General features: G+C 46.9%; 1 protein-coding gene across 4 annotated transcripts in view; it reads right to left on the bottom strand.

Moving 5' to 3' along the window:
* The window catches only part of LOC120948371 (ABC transporter G family member 23), a 188339-nt gene that overhangs the window by 33207 nt on the left and 132801 nt on the right, over positions 1 to 22331 (bottom strand). The window contains exons 1-6 of one of the 4 annotated variants that reach the window (XM_049606642.1): positions 21682 to 22146; positions 21267 to 21616; positions 20564 to 21190; positions 20369 to 20496; positions 19722 to 20299; positions 19632 to 19646 (exon numbers count right to left, since the gene is read on the bottom strand). The exons of 2 other annotated variants lie outside the window; for them this stretch is intronic. In XM_049606642.1, coding sequence (XP_049462599.1) covers positions 19632 to 19646; positions 19722 to 20299; positions 20369 to 20496; positions 20564 to 21190; positions 21267 to 21616; positions 21682 to 21804 — 1821 coding nt within the window. In that variant the 5' untranslated portion in view covers positions 21805 to 22146. Of the gene's footprint in view, positions 1 to 11238; positions 11653 to 12764; positions 12924 to 19631; positions 19647 to 19721; positions 20300 to 20368; positions 20497 to 20563; positions 21191 to 21266; positions 21617 to 21681; positions 22147 to 22331 lie in introns of those variants that run through there. One more of the 4 variants, XM_049606643.1, reaches the window with a different exon arrangement.

Here is a 22331-nt window from a genome sequence, read left to right as displayed (position 1 = left end):
TTCTACATCGGTTTACATATCGATTAACATAGTTCTGTCTATGTAAAATTTGTAAACAATGCGGTATTATGAATCAATGATGCTGACAAACCATTTCAGTGCTGCATTCATAAGAAATTATTGCCTGTTAGTCTTTGTTTGTTTCATTGTTATCCTTACACTTGATTGGATTCAGGAATAATTAATAAACAAAGCGTGTGCAGCTGTAGACGCCTCATAGCAATAAAGAAACGATGGAATGTTGGGATCATTATAATGCAGAGAGTCGCAATGCTTCATAGAAGATTTCATTTATTTAATACTTTAATTCTACTGCTCGTATTAAAAAACAAAATAGCAAGAGGCTAGATAATTCAAAAATGTGTTCTTCAGTAGACATAACTCAATTGAAGTTTAGTTTGAGTTAAGAATATTAAATAGTTTTTACTAGAGTTTCAGGTACAGTTTGGTGTTTTTATGCTAGCAACAGGGTGTTTAATAAGAAACGCTAAAACCATGAAACCATATTCCACATGATGCAATTAGGACCTGATGGAGTTGAGGTTTACAATCATAAATTTCGCCCGGTGGACATTTTTCATTACCTTTAATCCTTTCCCCTATCGTCAATAACTGTCAGCAACTCACGCCGACTACTGTTGCAACGATCACTCTTCCAAAGCGATAGAAGCAGTCAGTGAAGGTGCAGAGTGGCAGATATCACTAAAAGGAAAATGGATGAAAATCGACCCAGTTTCGCGGGGGTGCCGGCTCATTCCGCGCCAGTTTGCACGGTCTAGCGTTTGAGGTTTCGAATTCGGCGTAAACCTCTCATCCTCAAACATCGCCCGAACCGTGCGGGCGTTTGGTAACGTTTCGGTAACGTCTTAATGGTCAGCGCAGCGTTGTTTGGGTTGGGTGTGGGTGGAAACGACATCAACACAAACACATCGGGCCCATTCCAGCACTAGCGGCGCTTGAATTGAAAACGCCAAAAATGACCCAACCTCGTCTCGCGCACTACAAAGCGAACTCAAACGATCTTACGAAACCTCGATCAAGCCGAATCGAGTGTGTTGGGGAGGTTTAGAGGAGTGTGAGAGAGGGATATCACTCGATCCTAATCGTTTTGCTGTAAAGCAGAGACATATCTAATTCCTTCAGTAGCTCTACCAAATTAAATCAACTTTTCCGTGACATCCTGTGCGGATCTTTAGTAAAAGGAGGCCAATCTTTGTTCATGTCGATCGCAAAAATTGACCTTCATGGCAACACACACACATAGGCAAGACCACACAAAAAACACAGACAAAGCAAATACTTGTCGCATATTTGATAAAGTTCGCATACATTTGTAAGGATGTTACCAAGCATGACAAAAACAGTTACCGTGGCTGAAAGAAGGGAGAGATACCAACGATTCGTACAAATACAAATTGTTGACCGACTGCTCGAATACGCAGGGGGAGGAGGCTTTCGCTTTCGTGTCACTGGTTGCGCATTGCCTCCCGCTTCTCCTTGCCTTCGTTTCACCACACGTTGGTGGCGAGCGAGATGCTTCGCCTACCGAGGAAAAGAATTGCAAAAGACCACCGGCCAACGATGCCGCGACGCACGTAATCGTAGCCCGCGCGCACATGGTGCTCTTGTCGCGTGTGAGCCGACCGCGTGTGCCGTACCTGGTCGTAAACCATGCCACACACACACATTCCCCATGGCTTCTATTTGTCGAGCTTCAGATACGGTCTGGCCAGTTCGATGAGCAAAGGCAAAGCGATGTCGTATCGCCGCTCATAATCGATAGAGCGGACGACGCAGACTGTCGTTCCCAAGTAAACCAAACAAAAAAGCGCGAGCACACACACACACACAACGCACCCGTTCAGGTCCCAGCCTTTCTCCGGCAGTTTTCACAGGAGTCCAGAAGTTTGTGCTTTTGCCTTTCGAAATATGTGGTTCCCTTCACGATCCCCCCGGCAGGCACTGCGGAAAGGCAATCTGTTACGCAAGCTTCTATCACGCCAGCTCCGAACGTCTTTCGGTCCCCGAAAGATGCAGTTTAATAAGCATCATCATCATGGCTTCGGTGCATCGTCCGACTAAATGTGCCCAACTCTCCAACGTGGGATTGGTTCGTTTTTAGCGGGCAAATAAGTTTCCCCCGTCGTTCAACGTAAACAAACCGATTGTTTGCGGCGGAGCCCTTTAAAAAAGGATGAAAGGGAGGGTTTCAGTACATCCCCTGGGCGTACAAAACACGGACCGCTCGGACGACCCCTCTCTCTCTACCGCGTGCGCTTCGATCCCAAAAACAATACGTTGGCCTGTTTAACGTCCTGCTAAGTGACGGAGGAACGTTGCTTTTTTGTCGATTGTCGTTGCTGTAGAGTAAGCGTTAGTGTCCTCGACCTAATTTCTGCTCGTACCGCCACGCTTATGAGTGATGGCGTTTGGGGACGGTGGGAAGCTAAAAAAAACAACAGGGAGGTTGTGATGTAATATTCATAAAGCGGCTAGTTCAACGAACGGACCGGGTTGGATTCGATTGTATCGATTTGCTGCGGGGGTATTCCCAACGCGTCAACGTCGTCCTTTCGCTTATCAATCGGCAAACCTTCCTGAAGCACGTACCAAGTGCCACGCATGGGCATGGGCCACACTTTAATGTTCTATCAGTTGGGATGTTTGCATGATTTATTCAGCGTTTTACGAAAGTGGAACATTAGCTACTTTTTATCAGAAAAAAAGGAAATACCATGCGTACATGGAGACAGAACCGGAAGTTGTTTATTAATCATGCATTAGCTACCCCAGGAACTATGTAATCGCTATCAAAGGTACACTTTCGTCATACGTTATCTCTGGACGTACATTTCCCAATGGGATGTCATTAACCAATCTGATGATCCGTTTCTTGATTCGATAATCGGCAAGAATTTGATCTAGATGCAATCTTTTTATAAATGTACATTATGCTAATGGAAGCTGATCAAGATATATGAAGAGATGATGATCAGTTAATGGAAGGATATGAACTTGGATCAAAACATTACAATCTTACAATAGTTTTGGTTGGTCCTATTTGAATATTGTCCATTCAAGTTGGAGTTTTTATATTCTTACTTTTTGCTGTTTACAGGGTTTTCCACGATTTATTGGTCAGTTCCCAAGATTTTTTGTGCGTATCCCATAGATTTTTGGTTCGTTCCCATAATTTATTGGTGTATTCCGATTGGATATCAATACAATTGGACCAAAAAAATCTGGGAAACGGCCAAAAAATCATGGAAACGCACCAAAAAATATGGGAACCCACCAAAAATCGATGGAAACCAACCAATAAATCGTGGGAAACCCTGTATCATCAAATTGTCAGAGCCCTGGTTAAAGTAGGTGATTTTTAAACTTTTTTTAATTGCGCTCATTGTTTGGCATTAAAATGGAGTTTCGCAATAAATTAACGAAACTTTTACTGTAATATCCTAATTGATATGGTTCCTTTTATTTGTTCAACTATAGGTTTGCAATTGCTGTATCTTCGTATGACTGTTTATGAAAGGCTCTTAATCAACTAAAATAGTCCTGAGAGAATGATCGTTTGTCCTGCGGTGATCCGGATCTTAATAGCATTATCGAGCAGATTTATCGATCATTTGAACAGAGTCTTGTATAGCATTCAAATAAGAATTGACCAGAATTAATAGCACATTTTTCCAATAAGTGTCAGAACACTCACGATTTCAGTAAAAAAAAAACCCGTTAAAACATGTTTCAGTATGGTTTCAATTTTAAATAAATAAGAAACACCTGTAAACCCGTTTTGTATAATACTGAAAAGGTAATTAAGATTAAATTCTGTTCAATTACTTTATATCAAAAAATAATATTGAAGTTTTTTTATCTGGTTCTACGAACGTCTGACTTAGCCATTAAATGTATCATTAAGTATAAAAAATACCAAAAGTGCTCTAGATGCAAACGGCTGCTTTTAATGGAACAAGGTTTTTTCTATCTTTTAATACTTCTAAGAGCCATTCTGCAATGCGTGTTAATGGAAACACACATACTCGTCATTGATACGCAAGTTGCGCACCTGGTAGAAAACGGATAGCATTTTTTGTTTAGTTTCTAAGCTTCTTTTACGAGTATCACTAATAAAGCAACTCCTCTGTACACGTGCCCTTCCTTGAGACGCAAACTATTAAAGAAGAAATTTTCATCACAGGAGTAGAACAAAAACAAACTCCGACAACACTTTACTGCATCCTTAAGCTGGCGGAAGTAGCCAAGGCAAGGTTAATTAGTGACGAGTTTCGTGACTCAGCGTTTTACGGGTGAATCGAGCGAGCGAAAGAAAATGAAGTGACGCAAAACAGGTGGTGCGAGATTTTTTTTTTTGCTCCCTCCATCTGTTTTCAATCTACCTTTTCTTAAGTAGATCGAATTTGTAAAGGTCAGTGATCTGACTCAGCGTGCAAAGGTGCAGGTGGTTTGCCGTGATCATTTTTAGTATCTTCAAAATCAAACGGAATTTTGTATGTAAGCGTAAAAATACATTCTCCTCAATTCACCAATCTTAAAGTCTGCTTTTGGAATAAATCTCACGAAATAAATTAAGGAATTACCGTCCGAAGGAATTAATTTCACTGTGTAATTGCGCACCCGCGTAAAATGTAACCTGCTAATTAAAATTACCAATCGTGCCCGAAAGTGAAAAACTCAAAAAACTGACCCAAATCCGCGACCGCACTGCAACGGCCCACTGGGTATTCACCCGAAGCAAAAGAATGTCCGACCGAATGGACGGCCGGAGAGTGACATAAGCGGGACCAACGGACCGAACGGGGGCAAATGAAAACTTTTACCACAGCAGGCCGCCGGTGAATGGGTGTGTGTGTCACTTTTCAGGTGCTGCTGCAGCTCAGAAACGCACTGCTGCCCCCCACAAACTAACACACACACACACACGCACAGTCGTGCAGTCCGTGAAAACTCAGTGGCCTGCAGTGATAGCCGTGGTGGCGTGTGGTGGTGCGTAATCAACACCTTGACAAATCCGATACACCTCCAAGCTTCAATGTGCGGGTAAGAGGGGGGGGGGGGCTTCTCTTAACACCCCTACCTCCCCCGGTGCGCTACTGCGCACACTGCGTTAAATAATCTAATTTCGTCAGCTAAATCAACCACCGGTCAATGCAAAAACGAGAGTGGGAAAAACCAGCGCCAGGCTTAGCCGAGCGCGACTGTATGCGCGTGAAAAGCGCACGAGGAGTCCTCCAGCCAAGACGCTTAGTGCAGCGTAAACAAAGTAACATGCGTTGGAGGTTAGTTCTGCCACAAAGCTCACAAATACCGACGGAGCTGCAGGACAGCAGGAGTACGAACATAAAAAGGCAATCAACAAAGTTATTTATTTGGACGCGGCAAACGCGCGCACGTGGGTAGCCGCATAAGAAAGTGAGACGACGAGCGCTATTTACGGAAAACAAGAAATAAAATAGAAATGTGTGTCATTAATAATAGCATCAGCATCAATACCAAAAAAAACCCCGAAGAGAAGTAGCCCACCACAACACTCGTGACTGGCCTGGCATCAAAATCCATTGACCGTCGCGTGTTGTGCTCTGCACACGGTGCGTGGCTATGCACGGTTATTTATTCATCCCCCTCCTGCCCTATCTCTTCCCAACACAGAGAGAAAGGCCTCGGAGTCTGCGAAGAGTCTGCTATATATGTGTGTGGCAAAGGAAAACGAAAGTGTCACGGCAGACGAAAGCGCACTAGGGTAAGTCGGACTGCCCGAAAAGCGCCAAAACTTCCACCACCGCGGTCTGCCAGTCTCTCTGTGCCCTGTGCACGACGCGCAAACACACTCACACCCAATCCACAAAACCGGAGTAACCTGATCGGTGGTTTTCGGTTCGGGCGGTTCAGTTTTGACCTGGAGACCCGGGAATTATGTAAACGTCACACACTTACGCTCGGCCCAACCGTTCACCCAAGACGCGACAAAAAGTGAAGGAAGGCGCACCAACAACACACACACACACACACGTACATCTACACCCAACAGCATTCCCAGCCAGCTGATGAAAACTGATGCGGTCAATCGGGTGACCGACAAACCGACAGACCGACTGATCTCAATTTGATGATTTCCGTGCTGCGTCTCCGTTTGGGGCTCTCCACACACACACACGAGTGAAGCTTTTCGATTCATTTCGGTTTCGAGGTGTGGTGCCTATGTTTGTAAGGGGAATCGTTTTAACCCTTGGTTATTGCTTTTTAATGTGTTTTTGATTTCACGATGACAACTGCAACAGTGTGTTGTTTTGTACGTGTGCGTGACTCCTTCTAAAACTGCCTTGCTAAGGTCCGTGCGTAATCCACACAGCATCATGGACGAACTGCACTCAAAGTTCATGTAACGCAACCGGTTGCGTGTCCATAAACCCTTAAATGCATGTACGCCATGCTGTATCGGGGGGAGTGCTACGTCATGCAGTCTGTTTGTTTGTTTATTAAACGCGATGATCGCAAACAGCCAATAGAATTCGTACACAGCAGCTATTCACTGCTAAACAGATGCACGGAACACACACACATACATCTTTCAATGGCTTGGGTAGGATCGCACCATCATAGAAGAAGAAGTTTGTGGCTTATTATATCACCGAAATCGGTACACTAACCGCTGTGACAAACTTGAAGACAGACGAAAATCGACACACACACCTAGCCGGGGTGTAAAGCAGAGGGTAAGCAAGAGGAACGGGATGGGATCTACCCTGATGATGGTGGCAAATCGGCATAACTGTTACGCAACGCGGTTATCTGGTGGTATGGCACTTTTTATTTTCGCAACACCAGCACCTCTGTGACGAGCTCGAATCGATCGTTGGAGAATCGAGCTAAAAGATACAACGATAGAGGAGCCAGCAGGGTAAATGCTCTAAACGTTGTCCATGCAGCTGCAGCTCTAGTTGAATTTAAAACTGATTAGTTGTAATTGTTTGGAATTAGTTTCTGCAAACATTCTAGATAGTATTGTAAATATATTGAATTGTTATTTCGAGCTACACTGATGACAAAAGTAATTAAAACAGTACATTTACACCGCAATAAACCCCACAACAAAAAAACAAAATCGCAATTAACACTCTTCTGGTGTGCAGATTTCCCTAAATAATGACGTCCAAGGTGTCGGATGGCGCGAGTGCTGCGCGTAAGTGAATTCCAAATTCGACACGTCTGGCCATTAAACTCCTGCCGGCGCAGCCACTGACGTCAAATCATCAAGTGCCGGGCCGTTCGGTGCCACGAAACAATCGAATTCTGCTTCTGCTTCTGCAGATTCAATGACTCATTACCTTCGCGATCCTTAAACGATCATTAGAAAGCATGCGGAAAGGAGTGGATGGATTGAACGCGGAACTGGTGAAATAATATGCCGCGAAAGGTCAGCTTATTTTCTAGAAAACGCTAAAAATCGAATGAAATTAAAATTCATTCCATCTAGCAAATCATTGCTTCGTTGTGACCTTTTTATTTTCACTTCTGCTTGTTTTTTGCGAAAAATTCTAAAATAAATCAAAGAACAAACGTGAAACTTTCGACAAGCTTCAGCAAAGCTTTCGAGCAGCAACGAAAAGCGAGCAGTTCACCAACACACACACAAATCGTTCAAGCACGCAAAGCTCACATTGCATGCAATCTTGCATAAAAAAAACTGCAAGAAAGGGCGCGCCGCGACTTAGGGAGCGTTGCGTGCAATGTGCGATACAAAAGATTGCAATGCTGCATGCAATTTTAAGCGACGAACCTTTGGGTGACACAGCGGAAAACTTTGAATAGAATTAAAATGTAAATGTAAAGATGAAATAGGAACTAGCCAGTTTCCTTTTCTATTTGGCTCAGCAAGTTACACGAAATGCATTATACAGGCATTAGAGATGTATTACGCACCACGCGGCAGGATAGTCAGTCGTTGATACGGGGATTGAACCTATTAAGCAAGTCGCAAGCGTAATATTATTATTTTAAAACGCCAATAATACCTTAGTTTAAATTCAATTAAATTCAAATAAACCCGTTTTCCAAGCGTACAAAAAAATCAATGCTTAATTATGAACCCACACTAGTTCAAGCTCACTTCCGGCGATTAATGTTGTTCTTGTTTTGTTTTTAAATTTGCCATACAAACACTGGTGATTCATCAGATTGTTTACTTGTTACCAAAATAGAGCAGTAATTTTTTTTTTTGTCTGCAGAAAAAGCTAAAACTATTATTCTAGTTCATGTTCTAGGTCCAAAGGTTGCTTCAACTGGAAAGATGATGTTTGTTCCTACATGAAATACCGTTGGCTGACCGGCGTATAATGTGAACAGAAAACCGGCTCCTCGCGCGGACGTTCCGCGAGACTTTTATTACGGATGGAATTTGCATAAAACGAACCATCGGAATGTACGGCACCACGGTTTAAATGACTTCTCGCCGCGCGGAGCATTAAGTTTATTTCAGAGCCTTAATTTTAATCCCCAAAAATGTATGGGTGGCATAAAATTCTACTTCGTGCTAGACACGTGTTCCACAAACCTGAGAGCGGTCCTATCTCATTCCAATCTCTACGTCTGTTCGGCCGGTGTTGTATCTGTTTGTCGTAAGGTCAGGTTCGAGCTTCCGCCACTGGTGCGCGCGCGCGAGCATCGACGGTGGTGGGGTGGTCACATCCGCAAGCGCTTCCCAACGCAGTGTGCGTAGGTAGCTGGGCTGGGGAGATGGAGCTCACCAGCCAGCCCAATGACAACTACTTCGGCAGGTCGATAACAGCGAGCAGGGAGATCGAGTTTTCGATGGTCAACTTGAACTTGAACGACGTGCGGTCTGTCGGGCAGCCCGTGTTGTACACGTGTGCGACCCGCTCGCCGCGCTGTAGCACGCACACAAGCAGTCGCGATCGCGGGCAGCGTTACAACAGCAAACATCTTGAGTTGTAGAAAATCCACACCACATGCGGAAACGACGTCGAGCGGCATCGGTGTTGGAGCTCGCGTGGTTTTTGGGATGATTCCATCCAAGACAATTAACGGCGGAAATCAAATTTTCCGAGCTTTTCAGCAAAACCTCGTCCAGCCGGATCATCATGGCATTGAGACGAGTTAATAATCTAGATGGCAGCCGAATGGTGGAACGATTGAGAGGTTTTTTTTATATGAGAGGGTTCGTGAGCTAACAGCCACTCGAGTTTAATTACAGCTCTACCGGGCGCTGGACACTGGAATTGTCTATATCCGTGTGATTTATTGCACAAAAAACACAGCGCAAAATTACACCACAAAAACGGGCAATGCAAATCAATACCCTTTTTTGGTAGATTAGAAGGAGAACGAGCTTGTAAAACCACTTCTCTCTCTGTCTCTCTCAGCCATTATCAAACGAATTGCGTAACACCATTATCATCAAAGTGCTATTAAATTTATTCTAAAACAGCAGATCCGGTTTTCCCGTCACCGGGTGGCGAAGCAATAACCTCCCAAAAACAGCTGTCGATTGACCAACTCAAACGGCGAGAAACAAGTTTTGAGGCAGGAAGTTTTTTTTTCTTCTTCTTTTGGTTGTTTGTTTCTGTCGAGAAAATCTCAACCTTCAGCCGTGGGGAACAGCACGAGTCGGTTGATTTGACACTTTCGGAACCAACGGTGCCGTGGTAACGTGGTACAACAAACCGACCCTAGCGACATTATCGATTCGAAGGCTGCGATAGCTTAGATTACGGTCGCGTCTACGGACCGGATGGTTTCGGTGGCGAGGTCACTAGCGCTACGAATGTCAAAGGAGCTGGGATGGGGGGGGGGGGGGGGGGGGGGCAAGGAGCAGCAGCACCACACTAATGAACATCACATACCTCCTCGTTCGTCTCCTGGGCGAATCAATAAACGCTGCATGTTGCGCACCGTCGCCATGAAGTAGTAATTATTGTTTAGTAGAAAAAAAAAGCGAGAAGATAACATTAAGAAGGCAAGGCTAAGGGGCACAAGGTGTTGATCGGTCACCGAGCAGCAGGTTCAATGATTGCACACAATCAAACGTGTAGCTCTAATTGCTGGGGGAAGATATTGTGTGCGCTACCTGATGCCGTAATGAGCGTGAAGAGCTTTGGCTACTTGAATCGCTTCATTTATTGTTCGATTTAAAGGATTTTAAAGGAAGGAAGCAGGTGGATCACGCGAACGATATCGTACCATACGCGCTGGAGTGCAGCAGCAGGTGCAGACAAAACCTCGCCCCAGCAAACCGGCAAACGGCTAGAAACGTGACAGTGGTTTAGTGAAAGTGTAGCTACAGTAGAAAGCTATTTTAGCGAGAGAGCGTACATACGCCCTCCCTAGTGCACGCTATCGGTTGGACGCAAACTGTCTAGCGTAGCCAAATACACCCAGTACCCTCCTGTACGAAGCTCACCCACGGCTAACAAACCGGCATTAGCATACAACGCGACACGAGCGAACTATCGTCACCTGCGCGAAACGAACATAAAAGCCTTCTTTTGAGGGGACGGACACACCTTTGCTTAAACGTCAATATTTTACTTTGCTGATTGCGTTCTCTTGCTTCCCCAAAATACTCAGACACAAACTCAGACACATCCAAAAAGAAGCGTCCAACCATGATCGCTATTGTGTGTAAGGGGAAGAGCGAGTGAATTGACGTAAATCTTAGCCTGTGTAATCAGTTGTTTTTTCCTTCCTTTAAATTTAATGTGCACAGCAAACTGTTCAAAGTCTCTGAATGATTCTAAGAGAGCTGTAATGTTAAGAATGATTTTCCCCGCCCGAACAACGCATCGTTCGCATTGGCATGGCGACAAATTGTCATGCCGGATTGCCTCCCCACCGACGGAGAGTGACCCTTAGGGCGCGCCGGGGCGGAGCACCCTGGTGTAGGTTGATTGATATGGCGCTCATTAATGGTAGCTTTGCGCGTCGATCGCAATGAACTGTTGGGAGATGCATGGGTCACGGACGGGGCAGCCCACAAACAACTCGGCTCATTAGATGACGCGGGCAAGATTGTGGAACGCTCGTGTGCTGACCCCATTTACATCCTGAACCCCGGGATGCCATAAGGCTCAGCAACCCACCCATCTCGCTAATCATCCCTGTCGTCACATTGCGGAACGACCAATCTTATTGCAAACTGGTTCACTGAAGGAAGATAGTATGTGCTAGAAAAGAGAGAAACAAAAAGCGACTACTTACGTTACTGCGGGTGAGTCGGCGGTCCAGCTGAACATTCGCTGGATGCGGCGTTTGTCCAGATTGGGCCGGATCGCGCCCAAACCCTCCTCGGCCTGCTGCGGCTGCGTCCCGGGCGGTTGCGTTGGGGCTGCTGTGTCCGCCGGTTGCTGCGTTGCGGTGGCCATCCTTGACCCTTTCTAGCTAATCACTTATCAACACGTATTGTCGACCAAATAAAATCACAGACACGCGTGAACCCGCAGACACACACGACACACACACACAACACACTTGGTCTCGTCCGACTTTAAGTTTCGCGCTCACCCGAACGTCTCTGCTTGCTTAGCTGAGACTGTCCGCGGTTGTTTGCGGTTGATTTGGACACTTTTTTTGTTTGTTTGTTTGTTTGGTAAAATCTCCACAATCCTGCAATAGCTAGAATGGGTAGGTTTGACGAGAAAAAAACATGGAAATAAAGTACACAATGTTGAAAGTAAACAACGAATTTTAATTCGGACTGGTTCGGCTTCCACAGTCCACACCAACACACCAACCACCGTTCGGAACGAAGAAAAACGGTATACAAACGAACCAGCAAGTGAGAAAGAGAGAGAGAGAAATAAATAGCGAGAGAGCTTTTTGTGCCAATGACTTGCGTTTGGAAGATGTCTTAGTTTATGTTTTGCGTTCTCACTTTTGGGCGCACTCAACCTGTGAACGCGTGCGTGCTTGTGGGGTTCGTCGCTTGTTAAGTTTTTCATACCGTTTTTGATCGTTGAAGTCTTCACGGTCACGGTGGCACAAACGATTTCAATGCTTCCATAGCACTTTTTTACCGGCACACAGTGAACGTCAGAAAAACGTCAAATTTTAGCAATAAAACGGTAAATTTAAAGAAGGAAATAATAACGAAAACAACAGCGTACGAACAGCAGCGGTTTTTTGTCCCAATTTCTGAGAGATGCTGCAAAAGTGCAACGTGCAGCATTTGGGGGGCTGCGGGCAGTGACTCACTTGACACCGAAAACCGCTCTTTCAAGTGTAACCTCTTTGCGTGCCGTGATGCTGTACGGTGGTGTGTGCAGCACCAAGCCGTAGGAGCTTTTACCCTTCCTGCACTGTTCAACGTCTGCACTCACTTTCTTTTGTATCGGATGGGGATTTTTGTTTTACTGCCGTTGCACCGTTTGCGTTGTTTCTTCTCTCTTGGCCCGCTTTCGGTCGCTGGTAAGCGCTCAGCTCAAGTTCACGGACTCGCAGCTGCGGGCTCTCTATTCACCCTACGAAGAAATGCCATCGCGCACTCATCCCAATCTCTTGCCTTGGCTCGGGCTTCTCTCACACCTTGGTCTCTCTAAAGCTGCTCAACCACCAAACGCACCAATCCGTCCGCCCCAGACCTAAGACGAGAAACGCTAAGCTTCCTCTCGCGATCGCACACGATCTTTTCTGGACACTTTCTGTTCCACAAAGCAAAACCAGCCCGAAAAAAGCATCCAAAAAACCGTGCCAAATGATTTACTGTAACAACACACACTGTAACTTACTTTTTATACACTACTCCGTACAACACAAACACTACACACACGACCACCAAAATAGGGACGGAGAAAAGTCGTACCGCGAGAGTCGATACACGTTCGATACAGGGCACGGGAAAACACTTCATTCACCAACGGCGACTAGAAACGCAATAAACCAGGGCCCAGGGCTCCCCGGGTGGAGATCGAGCATTCGTTCGAGCTGCGTCCAAGTCCCCCTTCGGTCGGTCGGCCGACGGTGCTCAGTTTCGTATCGTCGTCGTCGTCGTCGTTGAGGTTGATCGGCGGGAAGGCGCTCGCACACGCGGTACATGCGTGAGTTGCACCTTAACGTAATCAAGCAGGCGGTGGTGGTGGTGGAGCGGCTCTAGCAAAGCAAAAACAAATCTAAAACATCAGCAAATCATGCATTACGATTGGTGCATTAATGCAGCGGCAATGTAAGCAGGTTTTTTTGAAGCATCTTTTTTTGTATTTTAGTGTGCGTAAAAGGTGATCAAAACATATTTTTTAAATATAATAGTGAAGATAGCCATTTAAAAATAGGAGATATTTATTTTTATTCACCCCAATATACTCCAACCAAGGGAGCTTTTCGACTAGTGGGGCAAACAAAGGACGTTAGGATCTTATCTGGGGCGAAAGGAGTTACGGGAGGGCGTCTCCACCGATGCACTCATTTCGAGGTTGTCGACACGCACGAACAAAAGGTTTGTCGCCTGCCTTTTTTCCCCGTCCAATGCAACACACAATTTGGGCAATCGCCGTGTGTTTGTTTAATCGGTTCCACTTTCTAGCGTGTGCTGCGGTGACCTTGCGCTCCGGCACGATACATATACGCTAGAAGATCTCCTGCCAATTTGCTTCCATCTTCCACACTTCCAACGTGAGTGATAATTAACACATCCTCACGGTTGGATGGAACCACCGTTTGCATCGGCCAGTTGGCAAGACCTTATTGCCAAATGAGCAATCATTCCGACACCGGTGTGACATATCATCATCACCACACCTCAGGCCATCCGGTGCCGGAGGTCGATCGATAGCGGGGAAATCACTCTAATCTAAATTTAATGCCACTGCGCTGCGGATCTGTATGATGCACGGCTATCCTTGGACAAGCTGAGTGGTAGACAGCCAAGCTCAAAACATTCCATTCGTTCTTCGACCGTGAAACTTTAATCTACAGGAATTGTTACGATACAAACACCGAAACGATAGCCCCTTCCAACGATCAAATGTGTCCAATTATGTATCGATTATTTCGCATCGCCAATACAATCTGCGTTGTGTTCGTTGTTCGTTGGGATCGTTTTTAGTTGTTGTGTTTTTTGTTGTTGTTGTTGTTGAAACTTGTCGATATTTTAAGATGATAAACTGAAACCGCTGTGTGCCTTCGATCCAATTAGCAGGCATGCGTGAGAAATGCGTTTAATTGTAAATATGCCGGCAAAGGTCCGAGAGTGGCCGTCGTCGGTGTATCGTCGATTCAGCAGGGCGGATTTGTTGTTTTACCGATGCGGCCATTTCTGCTCCTCCCCCTTTGTTTCTCCAATTTGATAGCAGTCCACAGTGTACGGCGTGTACGGTTTATTCGTCGCTACCACCATAATCGTCGCTCGAACGCAACGCACTTGCGGGAGGTGCATGCGCACATGAGACGGGTGAAATGCAAGTGCATCCAGCAACAGTCGATTCGGTTGCGTCTTCCGTGTTACGTGACACGGGGCAAACTCGAGGCACTTCGGGTACGTACACACCGCATGCCTTCTACAACCCGATCTTGTTCGACTCGCTCGTACTAGAGAGGGCATCACAAGTTATACGCGATCACCAATCTCTCTCACTTCTTCCCGTTAACATTGAGGAGAATTTTTTAAACAGAAGAGAGGAGCAGCAAACCTGCAAGAAATCTAAGCTGGTGTATCTCGCTCATATCCTACCCGGTTTTTGTTGGCCTCGTCTATTGCACAACGAAAACCACTTGGCTGGTGCTTTCGGTTAGACGAGATCGTACTTCGCATTTTGTTACAGAATGCATTTAATTTTCGCCAACAACCAACATTCCTGTACAAGCTGTAGCACAACATTCCAACTGCTTTCGAGTAACTGTTGCTTCGTAGAAGAGATGTACAGCCTGAGTTACAATTTAGCCTGGGCGCTTGCAGGAGAAGTTACAGATTTTATGTTTCTATGACTCATCTGTGAAGAGTTTTTGATCTCATCTGCGATTCAACTCATGCACTGTCTATGCCATCGAGTGATTTACTCTTTTTGTGAATTAACTCACCCACTTCCCGCATTGATCCTATCCTTAAATATCCGTAAAGAATCATAGAAACATAAAACAAATCGTCTGAATCTGAAGAAACCTAAGAAAATATTTGAAAAAAATACAAAAAAATTAAAGGTAGTAGCTCTAAGCCGATATATTCTACATTTGATCTAACTAGAATTACAACTTCGTGAAGTTTCAGTCTGTCTATTTTGATTTCGCATAAAAGAGTAGTCAGTCCTGCGAGCTTTCACCGCGAGCTATCATCGCAAGGAACTACCAGCCGAGCTACCTCTTAAGAGGAACTACCAGCCGAGCTACCTAATAGAGAATAGAGGTGTGCCCCAAAAATCAGAACCGTGTGATTCATTCAGTTCATTCTGCAGAATGAACGACCTACGTTTATATTGACAACGTTAATCGATTCTTTATAAATCATCATATATTGAGTTGTTCATAAAAATGACGTCTAACCCGTCGAAATAAAGAACGTCAAATATGAACGTGAACCGCATCATCAGGTCGTTCACAAAAAGAACGTCCAAGCCGTCGAAAAAAAAATTGTCCTGGTCTACCAAATAATGTTCATGCTGTAGTAAACCTATTATATTCTTCCTGCGGAATGAAACCATTAACCATATTTTCATCAACTAAAATGAACGAGTGAATCGCGATTTACGTTCAATTCATTTAAATGAAAGAACTAGAAACGTTTACGTTTATGAAAATGAACCGAATTTTCCAAGCCTACTACCAATCCACAGAGATATCAGCCGAGCTACCATCTCATGGAGCTACCAGCTGAGCTATTCGCAGACCTACTTACCGAGCTACCTATCCACGGAGCTATCAACGCACAGACCTATCAGGCAAGTAGTTGTAGCAGGTAGCTTCTTGGCGTGTTGGCTCGCCAACTAGCTCCGTAAATAGATAGCTCTACCAGCCGAACTCATACAACAGCCGAACATCTACCAGTGGAATTGTAGCTCCGTGAATAGGTGCTCGGCTCGGCTCTGTGTGATGGTAGCTGTAAATCTCTAAACCTTTCTCCGATTGAGATTCACTCTTTTCCTTTTCCTCGTGGCGTATCAGCCAACAAAAACATCACATTTCGCTCAGAAAAGAGCTACCTCCTGAGTGAGCGGAGCGATTGAGGTACAGTTAAATCTCCCTAAGGTGAATCTTCAAGGGATCGTCAGCTTAGGGAGATATTCATGTTGAGGAAAACTAATGAAGGTGTTGCTATGAAGTATCTTAGAAACCACGTGAAAATCATAGCATCCTTTGACCAATATTTTTGTGAACTGTTACCCAAAAATTCATCATAGAAAATTTGGGCTTTCAAATTGCATATGCTAGCTTAGCTCCTTAGCGAGATACTCATCTTGAAGAGACACAAAATGTATGGAATATGACGGGACCGTCAACATGTTCATCTGAATCAATTCAGATTCAGACCGTCAAAAGTGAGTCAATTCAGAATGAATGAATTTCAGTGTTGGTGGGGGCGATTCCGTGGTACAGTCGTCAACTCGAATGACTCAATAACATGCCCGCCGTCCCCCCCGTAGCTAGCATTTGACTATCTGGCTGCATGGTAATGGATTAGGTCTCGAACGTTACGCCAAATAGATGAAGAATTACAGCGCCGTAGGACGTTACGCCAAATAGATGAAGAATTACAGCGCCGAGTTAAATCTTCAGGCCTCACTCTAAAAGAGTCATCAAAAAACTACTGCAAATGATTTGCTAGTTGACGCGGAGAGTCAAGTCACTAGTCGGCATTTAGAGTCTTGGAAAGAGTTATTCAATTCAAGAACGATAAAATTCACTCTCAATGAGTTATCTGTTGTAGTGGAGAGTTAAATCACACATCTAGATTTAACGCTCAGAACAGTTAATGAACTCACATACAGTTTGATGATGTGGTTGTGTTCGTACTTATCGGAAAGAGCTAGAGTCAAAACAAATCTTTGTCTATTTAAATCAACTCATTTACGACAAAGATATAGCTCACACCCTCATTGCGACTCAACACGCACATCACAACATTATACATTCCTTTTAGAAAAAGAAATGTTAAAGGTCACCCAGGGGTGTGTGGGTCATCGCCAATCACTCTACGACTGACATCACATGACACTTTTCAGCCCTGCCATCGATGGCTGCCCATGTTTACGAGCTGCCAGTGTATTGCCTTCGATTGCCAGTACACAACAGCCACAGTACAGTTTAGTTTTACGTTTCGGTTGCGCCCTGGTTCCACCCGTAGCAGATTTTTCACAGGTTTCTTCTTGTCCCCCCCACTATCGGATTCTAAAGCATCGTCGCGCACACAGTCACCCGCGGCAGGCATTGCCGTTGCAAGGACACACTCACATGGGGTCAACAGTGTGAAAGGAGGCCGGAAGGTGGGTGGACCGGCAACACTCACCAACACACCCAAGGGAGAGAAACAGAGAGGGAGAGAGAGAAACATATATACAGAGACACATCAATTGACGCACAGTCAAGGCTATTTATTGCAAATGGCTTTCGAAGCGATGCAACTGAGCCCCTCCCTACCTCCACCCCCACCCTCCCGCTATCATTATTGCGTTTGATAATGAAAAATATGACGAATGGCATCGCGGGCCTCCCCGCGGTGGAGAAAAGACCTTCACGCGAGCACGCGGGGCAATGGACGTCGGTTGGGTTTTCCAAGGCGCGGTTTAACTATCGGTGTACGCCGCACGTTGACTGCTACGTTCTTGACCGCAGGGTGGATAAATGGCGAAACCTGTTTATTAAGAGTTGACCCCACGTAACCGTGCTTCCTTAGTTTCAGCGAGGTAGTTGTGGAGAAGATGTGTACCTACACACACCGGTCATCGAGCCGGAATTTCGAATCGACCTCGGAACCTTCTCTTTGCATGCAATATTTAAATTTAATTGTAATGCGTTGATGCTAATAATCTATAAATCCACTTCAACTAATTTCTTCAATTTGTTTGTGAAATGTTTTAGATTGGTTCCACCACAAATCAAACCATTGGCAGCGTTACATGATCGCGCGCACGCCAAAACAACCTGTTGAATGAAGTGGTTACGTCGTTTGCCATTTAATCGCCGCCGACCGATAAAGGGTGGCCCTCCTATGCTATTGATTTTGCATCTTGCATCACATGCCACCCTCTCGCCCGTCAGTGTTTTTATCATAGCGCAAGCACAGCAAGACCGGTCAGATACTAATTACCGGAAGTGTGTATGTGTGTGTGTATGCGGTGTGTCTGTACTAACCTTTCATCATCCACGTGCACCGTGGCGCGACCCGAAGATGCAGTGTTCCGCGTAGACAGCAGCGAATGACAGCAGGATCATCAGAACGCAAGTCGGTTCGGGGTTCGGATTTCGAGTTGGCGCAGCTGTGGTGTGCGATCGTGTGGTACAAATATTTATTTTTCACACCGCGTATTGCCTCCCAGTAGTGTGGAGGGTTTGTAAACGAGCAACACCAAGATTGCGAATACCGAGGGAAGGGACGAAAACGAGTTATCGATACGGTCAATATTGGCTCGGTAGAGCGCAAGCCCGCGCACAGCGTCTTACGAAAGAGCTTTGCACCGTGCACAGATGCGCTTGTTTGCGGTTAACAGATTGCTTTAAAGCCCGACCCGAGCGTACGATAGCTGGCACTGTGCGCACTCTGGCTGGTCGTACGGATCACGATGATGTCGCTGGTTGCGTTGTGCCCCGCCAGTGCGGGCCCGTCCGCCCGATGGCCCCGGATGTTCTCGACCAGTTTAATTTTCTCGCGTTTCTACAACCGTAGCGAAAAGGGAAAGAAATATTATTGTCATCATAAATCGTGCACCATCGAGCTGGACTCTGCAACAGCTCCACCGCAGCAGACGTACCTCTTTCACCAGCTCCTTTTTCGTCTCGAGCAGCGCTTGCTTCAGCTGCTCTAGCGTGCAGTCCTTCGATTTGGAGTCCAGCTCCTTGATGCGGATTTCCGCCGCCAGTGCCTTCAGCTTCTTGGTGCGGGCCGTCAGCGCGCGCTGGGTGGCGGACAGCCGCTCCTTCACCTTGTGGCTGGGCAGCTTCTCCACCACCTCCTTCAGTGCGTCGTACATTTTGCCCGACTGCTGGAGCGTTTTCTCCTGCTCCGACACGGTCACCGATTGGTAGAGGACGCGCCGCTGCAACGTCTGCACCTTCACGATCAGGTCCATCTTTTCCGGATCCTTGCCGCTCAGCTTGCGCCACCGGTGCACATTCATCGGGGTCAGCATTTCGTCCTCGAGCGCCCGGGCCTTGACGCGCTCCTGGTTCAGCACGCGGTTCAGCTGCAGCACCTCCTGCCGCATGTCGGCCGTGTTGGCCAGCCCGCGGGTCAGCAGATTGCGCTGCGACCGCAGATTGCTGATCTCGATCTTGAGCAGCCGGATGTCGTCCAGCCGGTCGCGGTACTGGTTTTCGCCGCGATCCAGCGCCATATTCAGCATGTTCAGCTTCTCCGTCAGGTTGTTGATTTCTTCCACGCGCTGCGTCAGCTGCACCTTCACCAGGTCCTTCTCGTTGATCGCACCCTCGAGCTGCTTCTTCAACCGCGTCATGGTGGTGGCATCATCCTAGGGAAAGGCAAAAAGGAGTAGAGAGAGAGAGAGAGAGGGAGGAAAAACCTATCCACCCTGCTTCCTGCTTACCGACAGCGTCTTATTCAAGCGCGCATTTTCGTTCATCTTTTCCTTCAGCTCCGAGGCGGAGTGCTCCAGCTCGGTGTTCATGTTCTCCACGACCGTTTTCAGCGTCTGCTTCTCCTTCTCCACCCGGTCGATCGTTTTGTTTGCCTTAAACAGCTCCGCCACCTTGGTGGCGTTCTCCTCCTTCAGCTGGTCCACGCTGCGGATCGCGTTCTTCAGCCGGTCCTTCAGCCCCTCCGACTCCTTGCTGCAGGTCGTCAGGTCGCGCTCGAAAATGTTCCGCTCGCCGCGCGTAATTTCGAGCAAATTTTGACTCTGGAACAGCCTCGACTCGCTTTCCTTCAGCTTTTCGCGCAGCTCGGCGATGAGGTTCTGCCTGTACAGCAGATCCTCGTTCAGCTGCTCGATCCGGTCGGACAGGTTCTGCACCTCCTCCGCGTTGCGGTCCCGATCCTTCTCGATCTTCAGCAGGAGCGTTTGCTGCTTCTGCGCGGCAGCCTGGTGCGCTTTGATTTCGTTTTCCAACGTTTTCTGCTGCTTTTCCAGCAGCGTATTCTGCTCGGTTTGGTTCGTCAGCGATTCTGAAATAATCGAATGTCTTGATTGTTGTAAACAGGACAGCGCAAGGGTACCCCCACCCAGCTACTAACGGGTTATCTTAGTCAGCTCCTTGCGGACGAGATCCCTTTCGCGCAGTACCGCGTCGACCTGCTTTCTGGCCGCGTCGTACGACTTCTTGGACGCGTCTCGCTCCTTCTCAAACGTCACGATCGTGTTCCTGCAATCAATAATAATACCCGCGGGGTGAGTGTCGTGCAGCTCCTGCATGCACCTTCGCCACCTACTTCAGCTTGGCCACCTCTTGCTCCAGCGCGCTCTTAGCTGCCTCGGTCGACTGCATGGCCTTCTGCAGAAGGTCGCGAGTTTTTACCAGCTTCGCATTTTCCAGCCGAAACTTTTTGTTCTCGTCCTCCTTCAGCTTGAGAATGTTCACCTTGGTGTTGAACTCGTTCGTCACCTTGTCCTTCAGCTGCACCATGTTCTCGTAGTCGCCCACCGTCTTGGCCAGCTTCACCTGCAGCAGGTTCTTGTTCGTCTCGATGCGCTCCATGTTGGTGCGCAGGGCGGCCATCTGCATCGTCTGCTTCATGGTGGTTTTGTAGTTGCTGTCCGCCAGCTCCTTGAAGTGCTTCGCCTCCTCCGTCTTGGTCGCCAGCTCCGCCAGCACCTCGGTGTGCTGCGTCTGCAGGCTCTCCAGCTGGCGCTTGTCGCGGAACGCTTCGTTCGACGTCTCGTCCAGCACCTTGTACAGCTCCTTCACCTTCGCCTCCGAGTCGAGACACTTCTGCTCGAGCTCCTCCATGTACAGGCGCTGCGTGTGCAGCCGGCGGTTCAGCTCCTCGACCTCCACGAACAGCCGGTCCCGTTCGCGCATGATGCCCTCCTTGTGCTTGTTCATCGTTGAGCCGACACTGCAAGAACACACACAAACACAGACCGATTAGAACATATTGCCTTTTCACCGTCCCCCCATGTCACGTGTCCTACTCATCGTCCCGATCGCCGTAGCGGTCACTTTCGGCGTGCAGTTTTTCCAGCTTTTCTCGCATCTGATTCATCGCCTCCTGCACGTTCTGCTCGCGCGTTTGGGCCGCATCGGCCCGCTTCCAGGCGTCCTGAATTTCCGACTTGAGCGTCTGTATCGTATCTTGGTCGCGCTGGGACAGTTGCATCGCCTGTGCCACCCGTCCCGAGGCAGCCGACACCTCGTCCTGCATCTTGGCGATCCGGTCCTGCTCTTCGATGAGCTGCTGACGCAAATTTTGACCCGTAATGAGCAGTTTCTGAAAGTCTTCCGCCAGCCCATACTGCCCGTTGCCCTGCAAGTCCTTCACGGTCTGCAATGGAAACAGTGGAAATGATTAGGAGAGACCGAAAGCTGATGGAACATGGCAAAACCTACCAGATTGGCTTTCGAGCACAGCTCCTCAAAAAACTCGTCCGTAATTTCTTTCGGCACCAGATCGTCCTCGAAGGTAGACTCCGGTGCCTGCGAATCTTCGCCACTTTCCTCTATTTGGTCCATGTTGTAGTATTCCTAGTGTTTCTTTCGCTTTCACTGCCTTTTGCCCAAGATGCGATTTGCTTTAAATCCCACCGTTCGTACCGGGGGCTGGTGCAAATTAGGAGTAAAATTTTCCTTTTCTGTTTTTCACCACCAAATAACTACCGCTCCCTTGTTACCCGGTACCATGGAAACTCGACTGTCTGACTCAGAAGCGCCTGGGTGCAACGCTGCAATGAGGTCACGCTGGCTTTTAACCTCCATGCGTAAGTGTGCCAAACGCTGGGACGGCACAAATAGCTACAGGTGGTAGAGACACGACCGGCGCCTCCGTGTAGCATGCACTCGCAAACCGAACTGACAGACAGACAGACGGAGCGCTGAACGGTGCAAGTGGTTGCTAGGATGGTGTTTTTTTTTTTGTGTGAAACGAAACAACCAACAACGAACCATGTGATATAGAGCTCGACCATTTAAATCCACTCCGACCGGATATGTCGTGCAATTTATAATACCGTTGTTTTTGCCTTATCAAACTTTATCGTTTA

This window comes from Anopheles coluzzii, chromosome 2 (assembly GCF_943734685.1).
Source record: "Anopheles coluzzii chromosome 2, AcolN3, whole genome shotgun sequence".
NCBI classification, from domain to species: Eukaryota; Metazoa; Arthropoda; class Insecta; order Diptera; family Culicidae; genus Anopheles; species Anopheles coluzzii.
The sequence above is the reverse complement of the archived record's forward strand: the minus strand, read 5'-3'. Positions and strand labels throughout refer to the sequence as shown.